Genomic DNA, 12,149 nt, shown 5'->3' with positions numbered 1-12,149 from the left:
TTTAGTACTTCTTTTTACAATTCACTCTGTCCTATCTCCACTAGCCTAACAGTTGGACCATAAAAGAGCATTAAAGTTGACCTCGCAAGCTCATACTCTATTAAATTAATTACACTGGGCCTGTAAAATCTAATTCCGCTATTCTAAGTAGCTTAACCTTTTTGGGCCCTTACAATAAATATTTCACATTTATGATTTGTCTAGCATTAGTTATTATTTGAGTTGATTTTGTTTGTAGTAGAATGCTTGTTTGTAGTAGAATGCTTTATCAAATCCACCATCCATATTATTACAAGTGTGTTTCTCTTCTTTTTTATTTTTTATTTTTTTGTGTTTTTTTATTTATGGTTTTGCTTATGAGTTATTAAAAGGTAATTTTAAATCCATGAAATCTATTATATAAACCTCTATAAATATTTCACCTTCTTCTGTAAATATTTCACCTTCATGATTTTTCCGCATCAATTATTATTTGAGTTAAACTAAGGTATGGAGATTTTTCCCTCTATCACTATAATATTCTTCCTTTTTATCCTACAAAAATATGTTTAGTTTTTTTCTTCTTCTTTTGTTTGGTTTTGCATTTATGAATTATTTGTATTCATCTTCTTTCTTTCTTTTTTTTCCTCTCATAAGCTTTATTTATTTATTTATTTTTAAAAATTATCAAATTTTGTATTTCCTCCTACAACAAGGTTTCATCTTTTTCATTTCTCGGTTGTATTTGAGTTATGCTTATATGTGCATTATTAGATTAAGTTAATTTTATTGAATAGTAAAATTTTTATGTTACTATTCCTCATTTTTTATTTTGGTTGTTAGTAATATTATATGTGTGCACTACAAAAATGTCATTATAAGACAACTGATAAGTTAGAAGAGAATTATGTTTATTTTTTTGGCAAATGAAATACCTTTTGTTAAGTTTCCATAGGTTTTTAATTATTAAATTTAGGAATTGTTTCATATAAATATGTTGTGTTATTGCTCAATACTTTTAAGAGCAATAATTTATACGCAATTTATATAATCTAGATTCAAGTGATTATTAATTTATTTTTTCTGGATAAAATTATACTAAAAGTTTATAACTAAAACCGTGCAACGCATGAGTATAATACTAGTTTTCTAATGTTTTCAATGGAAACATCTAGAGTTCAAATTGACCCTCCCCTAACTATCCAATTATTAAAATAATAAAAAAGGATTTTACCTCGTAATATACATAATATGCATGAGATCTAGTTTTATGTAAGAGGAAGACATAGTAAACCGGGCATACGAAATAATCTCTCATGTTCTATATCCTACTGTAATCAGTTCAAGACAGAGTGTTCTACAATTTCCACCCTCTTTCCAATTGGACGTATTGAAATCAAATCAATTTCCCAATTTATTTCTTCCCTATTTTTCCCTTCTCAAATGATGTCATTTCTTCCTTAGCGTACTGCAAACAATCTAAGAAATCATATTACACAGAATGTATGATATGAAGCAAGTTGCTGCTAATTAGTTATATGATGGGGCAGGTAAAAACAAATCTCTCAGCCCATGAGAACTGAAGTTGGGTCTATTGCATCTCCACCACTTACCATCGTCATTAGTTATATCATTCTTTTCTGGGATAAGTAAAATAACCAGCCTTAGCTCAAACCCCATGGTGTGTGCAGTGCCCCTTAATTCATTCATAACAACGAATTTCCACACTACTTCTGGTTTCAACTTCATGGTTCTCTTAAATTTAATCATTTATATCTCCTGCATTATGCACAACTTCTTTCAGCATGACAAATTTTAGGCAGTGAAAATCTCCTTTCATTGCAAATTAGCTTCAGCCATTGCAAAATTTTCTACAATGAATTAATAATTCACAGATTACTTTTGACATCTCTAACAAGCAAGGAAGTATTTTACAACGTACAGATTCTAAAAGAATGACAATCATATTGACTTAAAAGGGGGAAATGCATAGATAAAAAAAACTTCATTCCATATTACTTAAGTACAACCAGTTTCAAAATTTATTGCAAAATTGGTTTTTACTTTATATATCCTATAAGTCCAAATGCCTCTTTACACCACCACACCGAAGAATATTTGAATTTGTATTTTCAGAGGCCATCAAGGAAGCAAAGTACACATTTCAACTTCTAAAATAAAAGTGCGCAGAATCTGAAATATTCTAATTGACACACTGAAGTTTGTTCCTAGCAACATCCCACAGAAAAACTTAACATGTTTTCAAGAACCAAGAGTGGAAAAAAACTAATAGAATTATGCCTGCTTGACCAGAGATCTTGTCCATTTCCGTAGGGCCAAGGTCAAGTTGTGCGACAATGTCCATTTCCCAATGAATATAGAGGAAAGAAAAGCAAATTAAATGACAACAAATTTTCATTTTATCAATTCTTTTGTTAGATATCTGGTCTCAAGAACAAAGGTGTCTCCAAGAGACCCATGAAAATTTAAAGCACTAAGACATGATTTATAACCTTTTACAAAATTTGAAAACCTAGTAAGGGTACAAAACTAATCAAAAAGAGCATGTAATTATATACACACACAAATACAAAATTACTCATGACCTTCCACAATGAAATGCCATTTTAAGTGCGGGTACACCATACCGGCTTCTAGTGTCCAACAATAAGCTGGTTAGCATGAATTGAGACTTTGACCTATCTTTGTCTTCAGGAAGAACAATTACTATTCAAGAAATAAAAGCCATATCAGACAAGATGAGCCTTTTTATGATCTTTTCAACTTGGAGACTTTCCTCCTTGTCAAAAAACTGCATTATGTACTATTGTCTAGCGATTCCTTTGTGCTCTTCACAACCAGATCGAAATTGATAGAAGCCAGCTGAGACAAGTTCTGAGAAAATAGGAAGCAAGTTTTCAATCTGGATGGCAACCTAATAACTTGATCAACAATTTCTATAGTTTAAAAAGCATATTAAGAATGAAACCAGTCTGTATTTTCTCCAAAATGCTAAAATAGAAGTTACATTAATTCCAGGGAGAGAATATAGAACTCCTTGCTAGTATTGAAAATAAAACTACTAGAAACCACCTCCCAAAATACCAGAATAATATACAAACATAAATTTTTAAACCCATATAAAAGATTATGTAGCTGTACTAAGCAAATATTGAAAGTGGCAGAAGCAAAATGAAAAATTTTCATTGCTATGTGACATCTAAAGTTCCCTGATGATGACAAAATAATAACTAGGTGAGGCAGATCTTACCTTGAATGAGAAATTACTAAATGAGTACTTCACCGCAAGGTTTGGGCCATTGAAATCTGCCAAAATACCACATTCGTCACCCTGAACCACAAGTATACAATTGTGAGAACAGTATGTAATCACACAGGGCTGTAAGTAGGTCAAAAAGATTTTATTTTATTTTATTTTAAATGTAGAAATTCACACATATTAGTTTAGGATATTCAACTTCAATTATCTAATATTTGGCTATGATAATCTACCAAATCTACATGATTCCATATGAATTTGGGTATCTTAAATCAAAGCAAGTCATATCACAGATGACTTTATTTTGCAGCCAAATTGATATTAAGATTTTATCAGATCTTAGTTTCCCAGGACAGCTACTGGTATCAAGTGAAATCAGGTTCATGTTTTGATGTATTGAAAGACCTAGTTGCATAGACGTAAAGATCACACCAAAGAAGCATGCATACATATTCATCATGTTCGTTGTTGTATGATCCGCTGCTGCATGTTTCAGTCAAATCATCAAAGTCACTACCTCCAGTGACATGATCATCTTCTATATTCCATATGTACCGGCTCATAAAATAACTCGTATCATGTCCTTCTGCTGTTGGTATGAACATAGCCTGCAGCCAATAACAGTATTTTGAAAATCACAATTTTATCAACACTTATTCCAAAAAATTCAACAAGGTTAAAATAAGAAAACCTTCTGCCTGGCAAGTGTATCCCAGTTTATATCCTTGAAGAATGGATGTTGCTTCACCTGTCGGGAAAGTCAAGGTTCTGCTTAAATTTTATTGTCATTGTGAATTGAAAATAAAATTAATCTAATGGCCTTTAAAATTACCTCCTTGGCTCCAGTTGCTCCTAGTCTTTGAACTGGATTTTCAGTCAGCAATCTGCAATGGAGTGCACAAGCAATCTTGGTTAAAATGAAGATAAGTATTTTCTGAATTCCAGGCAGTAGATTACCACTATCTGCTTAGTTTTCACATGATCATCATGTATCTGAATTAAATTATGAAGCAACCACGCAACCCAATTTTAATCACATAAAACACACTATATAGAATGAGTACAACACTAAAGTGATTCCAATAACCATTGGCATTATAAATACAGTGACAGTTATTTTTCGATAAAAAGACATTAATAAAATTGGAAAAGAGGTCACAAATCATAAAACAACAATACCCTAAGTTTTGCATTCCGAAAATGTACAGATCTAATTTTATAAATCTTACTTGTTAATCAAATCATGTGCTTCATAGCTCATCTCTTCAGGTATCTTTGGCCAATGTATATCTCTGTTTATTATATTGTCAAAAATTTGCTGCAAATACAAAGGATCCATTAGTAAAAGTTTCACGATCAAGACCAATGATTATCAAATGATGTGGTGCAAAAATCCTACAATTCCCTGTTTAAAGGCTCAAAATGATTCAAACATGATTTGAAAACAATAAAGTCATGCTTGCAGTCCAAAAAGAACAACCAATGGAAACACCAACAGAGCCAAGATATGTACAGAAAATGCAGATGAATCTTTTGGAAAGGGGAAAAGAAACAATTAAAATATGGCTCCATATACTCTTCATATATATAACGGCAAAAACTTGATTCTATGTAATTCTCTTTTTTTTTTTTTTTTTTTAATCTGTAAACTCTAAAACCAGCACAAAGCTTTTGGGATGTATGCTTCACCAATGTTTATAAAATATGCCAGAAGAAAGCAAAGAACATATTTCATGTTGCTTGCATAAAAAGAAACTTTAAAATCCAAACAAATGTAGAACTTTGTCATATATTTCATTGCGATAAGGATTAGTTAAAACATACATATGTTAATGACAGTTTAAAAAGAAAACGAAAATCAATCTTCTACTCCACTGTTGAAAGCCTCTAAATCTAGCAATGATTTTATTCAGATAGCCTACCAGTGGATGTTCAGCATTGAATGGTGGAATACCCACAAGCATCTCATAAAGGATAACACCCACAGACCACCAATCTGCAGTTGCACCTGCAAGGAGAACAGTGTTGGAAGATCATACAACCAAACTGAAGAATATCCATCATACTATCTAATCTTTAGATAAATTGCGAACCATGTCCCATGCCAAGAAGTATCTCAGGTGCCAAATAATCAGGGGTGCCCACAACTGCTTGTTTTTGGCGCTGTTCTCTTTTTGATGAAGTTTCACTCTTTGGTTCATCATCTCCAAAAAAACCTGTACTGCTATCTGGTGGACCTGATAAGTCATCTGTGCTATTCATAAGACCAACCTTTGAAAGCCCAAAATCTGTCAACTGTAACACGGGATTAGAAATTTGTGAGAAGTGACAAATAAAACCTTCATGGCATAACATATAATAGAAAGAGGCAAGTGATTACTAATGGAACTCTAAATCTTAAAAGCAAAGAGTGTCTTTCTTGATAAATAAATAAATAAATGAAAACCCCTTAAGAGAAGGTAGCCTGTGTTACAAATCAACTCAACTTCCACATGTATACAGAAAAACTCGAACATATTACATAAGGAAGTAGCATCCTCTGATAATTTGTACCCAAAAAAAAAAAACTGCTCCTTTCCAAAGAAAATTTTTGATAAACTTAGATATTGACTAATGAAAGAAAAGCTATATATTTCTAAGGAAATACAAGCTATAGAATTTCCACACCCTACATGATAAAAAGGTCAGATTGAGTATATTCAGTAATTTTGAGGGTACTTTAGGCTATTCAAGATACTTCTTTAATATAAAGCATAAACTTCTTTTAATAGAATTACCAAACAAATTCCCGTTAAAAAAAAAAAAAAAATTACTAAACAAACTTTGAAACCTACCCGCTCATATAAAATGCACATAAATATTAATTATTCCAAAACACTCTCCAAAAATGAAGGTTTTTTTTTTTTTTTTTTGAGAAACAAAATGAAGATATTTTAAATCATTTAAACAGTGAAAAATTAAAACTGCAAAATATTGACCTTGAGGTGACCATTTTGACCAATCAACAAATTGTCAGGCTTCAAGTCTCTATGAATAACATTTAAAGAATGCAGGTACTCCAAAGCAAGAACCTGAGGGAAATAAAGGAAAGTATTTGTACCATTTGTGAGAAACTTTTACTGACGCGGATATCAATAGGAAAATCTAAGACAAACAGGGATATTAATAAGTCCTTACAATTTCTGAAATATAAACTCGGGCCATGTCTTCGTCCAAGCAGCCTAAATTTCTCAACAAGGAGTAGAGATCTCCACCATTTATATACTCCATGACCAAATATAGATTTTCCCTGCATGTGAAGGAGTAGAAAAACCGGACCTGTTCATCATCAGATCACATTCACATTAGAAATGTATCTCCATGTGCAATGCATCCTTGAAAGGTTTATAAATTGTGGGGCCTCCTTACCACAAAAGGATTGCGAACTGATATAAGGATGTTACGCTCCGCCAAAATACTTTCAACAGCATTTTTACGGATCATGTCAGCCTTCTTTAAAACCTGTAAAAATATTCAAAACATATTAAAGACTTTGAGATAAAGATGGTCTCAACTTGTAATCCATATACAAGCAATTAAGCTTTCAGACCAGACACACTCACACACAACACAAGCAGACACATAAAAACTTAAATGTGAACATACATGCAGTAATCTGTAATCAATATCAAAATGAAAATAAAAAGAAGCAATAACTCTTATATTCTAACTACTCACTTGATCATCCATGATAAACATATAGAGCTGAGACACGGAATACGTATGTCTTAAGGAAATTAAAAGGAAACATAAATAACCACCAAGAAGACAAGATATTGAGCAATGACACATTTTGGTCTTTCCCTGTCACATACCACTACACGTACTATTGCATGATGTCTAAACGTCATATATAGTGTGAAACAGGAGGTATAAATATGTCCAACTACAGAAATTATACAAGCTTGTCTTACCAACTTCTATTTTAATATTTCATCCATTTCATGGTGGTTTGCAGTTAGGTATGAATGCTGACCTTTATCGCAAATAAGTCACCAGTTGCTCTTTTCCGGGCAAGAAAAACTCGTCCAAATGCCCCCCTACTAATTGGTTTTATTATTTCAAAATCTTCTATCGATGTCCGATCCTTAGAAGATTGATTAATAGGGCTTGTGCGTATACTGCGACTGGTATCATCTTCCACGGAACTCTCTTCATCAACCATGCCATTTGAGTCTACTTTTTCATCGTCTATCTGCCCACAAACATGTACATATTTTTCCCTACAAATTTCAGATCGCAAACATGTGATGGCAATAGAAGCTGGAAATCAGATTTTTTTTTACTAATTGTAGGGGTGCTCAAATATAGAGAATCTGTAGACATATTTCAAATTTTCTTAAAACCACAATAAACACATGAGATATAGTCTGAGATTAAAAATTGACTCACTGCAATAGTTTCTCTATACGTCTTCCAAAAGTCTCTACAACAAGGGCATCCACCTTTCTGTCCTGGATGGCATATTTTAGTTCTTCCAGCTTGTCAATCATATACTCCAATGCAACGTAGTCACAATTATTTACATTTGCAACAGAACGAGCAATATCCAGCAACTTGTTTATCTGCCATTCATGATTTGATTAACAAATAATAATTTAAGCAAAAAGAATGCAATCCCAACATTAACAGCCAGAAAATCATACTAGTTAACAGCAATGTCATTAAATCTCCATACTAACGACCAAAACAAAATGCAAAAAGAACCTCATTGATTAAACCATGTTTTGATAAAGGCTAAGCAAAATGAAAAAGTGTTAGAGGCTTATTAATAAAATAAAATAAAATAGGAGGAATCATTTGAAGGTAACATAGGAAAAATTATTTAACACAAAAGGGAAAGTTGTGTGTCAATACTGTAGATAGATACTCAAATTTTAGTATCAGTCATTTTTCAGAGATGAAAAGCTAAAAAAGGGAAGGGGGGGGAAGAAGATCACATCCTGGGACTTCATCATTGCAGTAATCTTGGAGATTATTCAGCTACACAGCCGGACTTTAGTGGGCCATTGAATGTGAAGGAGTTGAGTAAGAAGCAGGCAAAGAAGTCTGATGGGCAGGAAAAAGGAAGTCAGATTAAGAAGAAAGGTCAAGCAGAACAAGATACCAGTAATGGAGCTGAGGAGGTGGAAGTCAACACTGCCAGGAGTAATGATTCAGCTTCAAGCGGCTATAGAATGTCATCTTGGAAGAAACTTCCTGGTGCTGCTGGGAAAAATAAAAAAGGCTATGATGCTCTTGAGTCACCCTCAATGCCGGGTGAGCTGCAAATTAAAGATGAAAAAAAAACTGGTGGTGAGGAGGGTATTGAAAATCTGGATACTCTGCCATGCCACCCTGAACAGTCAGAGGCTTCTGCAGGTTTACAGAGAGTCAACCTCTGGGATCAGCAAAATGTTGCATATGAGGATTTGATGATCTGTCGTATTTGTGAGGTAGAAATACCAACTGTGCATGTAGAACAGCACTCTCAAATATGTACAATTGCTGATAGATGTGACTTGAAAGGCTTAACTGTTAATGAACGGCTTGAAAGAGTTGCTGAGACTCTTGAAAGGATCCTGGAATCTTGGACTGCAAAGAGCACGCCTAGAAGCACTGATAGTCCAAGAGGATCTTTTGAGGTTGCTAGAGAGCCTACATTAAGTACGCATTACTTAGATGATATGTCACCTAATAAGCCAAATAGCTTGGCTTGTCTAGTCTCTGAAGGTGTGGTTGACTGTGTCCCTGATGCTGATAATAACCTTGTCATAGATGACCGATGCGCGAAAGCCTCATCAGGAGGAACCTTGACACCGCGATCACCATTATTAACACCACGAACCAGCCAGATTGAATTGCTTTTGAATGGATGGAGTGCTTTATCAGAGCATGAGAATTATCAGCAGGTATTTGACCTGATAAATAATATTCCCATATATTTACCCTTATATTGTTTGATTCCTTAAGATTAAAGGGCTTGGTATCTTTTTTATTTTTGGTTTTTGCGTAAATTTATACAAATTTCTCCATGGGCGTAGTCAGAAATTTTAGTTTGGAGGGCCGAATTATATATTCATACATAAATACATTTGTAAAACTATATTTTTACTTTCTAACATTAAAATTTTCTCTTTTTATTTTTTATTTTTTATTATTTAAATTCAACATTTTTAGGCTAAATCAAGCACTGAAAAACAACTCGAAACTTAACAAGAGAAAATTGTTTTTTAGGTATTGTCACTTCCTAACATCACATATCCCGAGTGTAGTTTTTTTTTTTTTTTTTTTTTGCAATTAATGTTTTGTGACTAACTAATTAAGTATTGACAAACAATTTGAAATTTAACAAAAACAACAAAAAGACTTAGTCCCAAATAAAATAAGATAACTCTAAGAGAAAATTTATTTTATTAAAAACTTACTTTTTGAACTCAACAACCAAAACTAAAGAAAAAACTAAAAATTTGAAATTAACAACTTTTTTGTTACAAAGTGGATAGTTTGTTGTTTTTATAAACTATTTTTTGGAATCCAACAATTAGTTGCTCAATTTTTTTTTGCAGGGGCTATCTCTTATTTTTTGGAGGGGCCAAATATTGGTTTTAAGGTCTAATATTTTAAACAATCGCAAACTGCGCATACATTATTATGAAGTTTTTTACAAATTTTGGGGGGCCATGGCCCCCCATTGCTAAGTGTAGCTCCGCCCTCCCTATGATGTTCTTGGATCTTATACATCAATTTGGTATTTCATCATGCAAACTGTCTCTCTTCCCCACCCCACCCCACCCCCCCCCCCCTTCCCTTTTTTAGCTTTTCATCTCTGAAAAATGACTGATACTAAAATTTGAGTATCTATCTACAGTATTGACACACAACTTTCCCTTTTGTGTTAAATAATTTTTCCTATGTTACCTTCAAATGATTCCTCCTATTTTATTTTATTTTATTAATAAGCCTCTAACACTTTTTCATTTTGCTTAGCCTTTATCAAAACATGGTTTAATCAATGAGGTTCTTTTTGCATTTTGTTTTGGTCGTTAGTATGGAGATTTAATGACATTGCTGTTAACTAGTATGATTTTCTGGCTGTTAATGTTGGGATTGCATTCTTTTTGCTTAAATTATTATTTGTTAATCAAATCATGAATGGCAGATAAACAAGTTGCTGGATATTGCTCGTTCTGTTGCAAATGTAAATAATTGTGACTACGTTGCATTGGAGTATATGATTGACAAGCTGGAAGAACTAAAATATGCCATCCAGGACAGAAAGGTGGATGCCCTTGTTGTAGAGACTTTTGGAAGACGTATAGAGAAACTATTGCAGTGAGTCAATTTTTAATCTCAGACTATATCTCATGTGTTTATTGTGGTTTTAAGAAAATTTGAAATATGTCTACAGATTCTCTATATTTGAGCACCCCTACAATTAGTAAAAAAAAATCTGATTTCCAGCTTCTATTGCCATCACATGTTTGCGATCTGAAATTTGTAGGGAAAAATATGTACATGTTTGTGGGCAGATAGACGATGAAAAAGTAGACTCAAATGGCATGGTTGATGAAGAGAGTTCCGTGGAAGATGATACCAGTCGCAGTATACGCACAAGCCCTATTAATCAATCTTCTAAGGATCGGACATCGATAGAAGATTTTGAAATAATAAAACCAATTAGTAGGGGGGCATTTGGACGAGTTTTTCTTGCCCGGAAAAGAGCAACTGGTGACTTATTTGCGATAAAGGTCAGCATTCATACCTAACTGCAAACCACCATGAAATGGATGAAATATTAAAATAGAAGTTGGTAAGACAAGCTTGTATAATTTCTGTAGTTGGACATATTTATACCTCCTGTTTCACACTATATATGACGTTTAGACATCATGCAATAGTACGTGTAGTGGTATGTGACAGGGAAAGACCAAAATGTGTCATTGCTCAATATCTTGTCTTCTTGGTGGTTATTTATGTTTCCTTTTAATTTCCTTAAGACATACGTATTCCGTGTCTCAGCTCTATATGTTTATCATGGATGATCAAGTGAGTAGTTAGAATATAAGAGTTATTGCTTCTTTTTATTTTCATTTTGATATTGATTACAGATTACTGCATGTATGTTCACATTTAAGTTTTTATGTGTCTGCTTGTGTTGTGTGTGAGTGTGTCTGGTCTGAAAGCTTAATTGCTTGTATATGGATTACAAGTTGAGACCATCTTTATCTCAAAGTCTTTAATATGTTTTGAATATTTTTACAGGTTTTAAAGAAGGCTGACATGATCCGTAAAAATGCTGTTGAAAGTATTTTGGCGGAGCGTAACATCCTTATATCAGTTCGCAATCCTTTTGTGGTAAGGAGGCCCCACAATTTATAAACCTTTCAAGGATGCATTGCACATGGAGATACATTTCTAATGTGAATGTGATCTGATGATGAACAGGTCCGGTTTTTCTACTCCTTCACATGCAGGGAAAATCTATATTTGGTCATGGAGTATATAAATGGTGGAGATCTCTACTCCTTGTTGAGAAATTTAGGCTGCTTGGACGAAGACATGGCCCGAGTTTATATTTCAGAAATTGTAAGGACTTATTAATATCCCTGTTTGTCTTAGATTTTCCTATTGATATCCGCGTCAGTAAAAGTTTCTCACAAATGGTACAAATACTTTCCTTTATTTCCCTCAGGTTCTTGCTTTGGAGTACCTGCATTCTTTAAATGTTATTCATAGAGACTTGAAGCCTGACAATTTGTTGATTGGTCAAAATGGTCACCTCAAGGTCAATATTTTGCAGTTTTAATTTTTCACTGTTTAAATGATTTAAAATATCTTCATTTTGTTTCTCAAAAAAAAAAAAAAAAAA

General features: G+C 33.2%; 2 protein-coding genes across 2 annotated transcripts; one reads left to right on the top strand and one right to left on the bottom strand.

Moving 5' to 3' along the window:
• Positions 1 to 2,255: 2,255 nt before the first annotated feature.
• Positions 2,256 to 7,875, bottom strand: LOC111984132 (probable serine/threonine protein kinase IRE; the record flags this gene model as incomplete). The annotated part of the gene is made up of 13 exons (XM_065772105.1): positions 2,256 to 2,874; positions 3,251 to 3,331; positions 3,709 to 3,867; positions 3,951 to 4,007; positions 4,092 to 4,143; positions 4,489 to 4,577; positions 5,182 to 5,267; positions 5,353 to 5,554; positions 6,238 to 6,330; positions 6,437 to 6,577; positions 6,668 to 6,760; positions 7,275 to 7,521; positions 7,691 to 7,875. Coding segments are annotated over 13 exons (1,563 nt in total), but the record flags the coding sequence as incomplete, so codon positions are not given.
• Positions 7,876 to 8,044: 169 nt separating this feature from the next.
• Positions 8,045 to 12,086, top strand: LOC136066972 (probable serine/threonine protein kinase IRE). Its single transcript, XM_065772104.1, has 7 exons — positions 8,045 to 8,054; positions 8,207 to 9,189; positions 10,440 to 10,612; positions 10,782 to 11,028; positions 11,543 to 11,635; positions 11,726 to 11,866; positions 11,973 to 12,086. The coding sequence occupies exons 1-7, from the start codon at positions 8,045 to 8,047 to the stop codon at positions 12,084 to 12,086; spliced, it is 1,761 nt and encodes a 586-aa protein (XP_065628176.1).
• The last annotated feature ends 63 nt before the right edge of the window (positions 12,087 to 12,149 follow it).

Source organism: Quercus suber, unplaced genomic scaffold (genome assembly GCF_002906115.3).
Source record: "Quercus suber isolate HL8 unplaced genomic scaffold, Cork oak 2.0 scaffold_53, whole genome shotgun sequence".
Taxonomy (NCBI): Eukaryota; Viridiplantae; Streptophyta; class Magnoliopsida; order Fagales; family Fagaceae; genus Quercus; species Quercus suber.
Note: the sequence above shows the minus strand (reverse complement) of the source record. Positions and strands in the feature narration are given on the sequence as shown.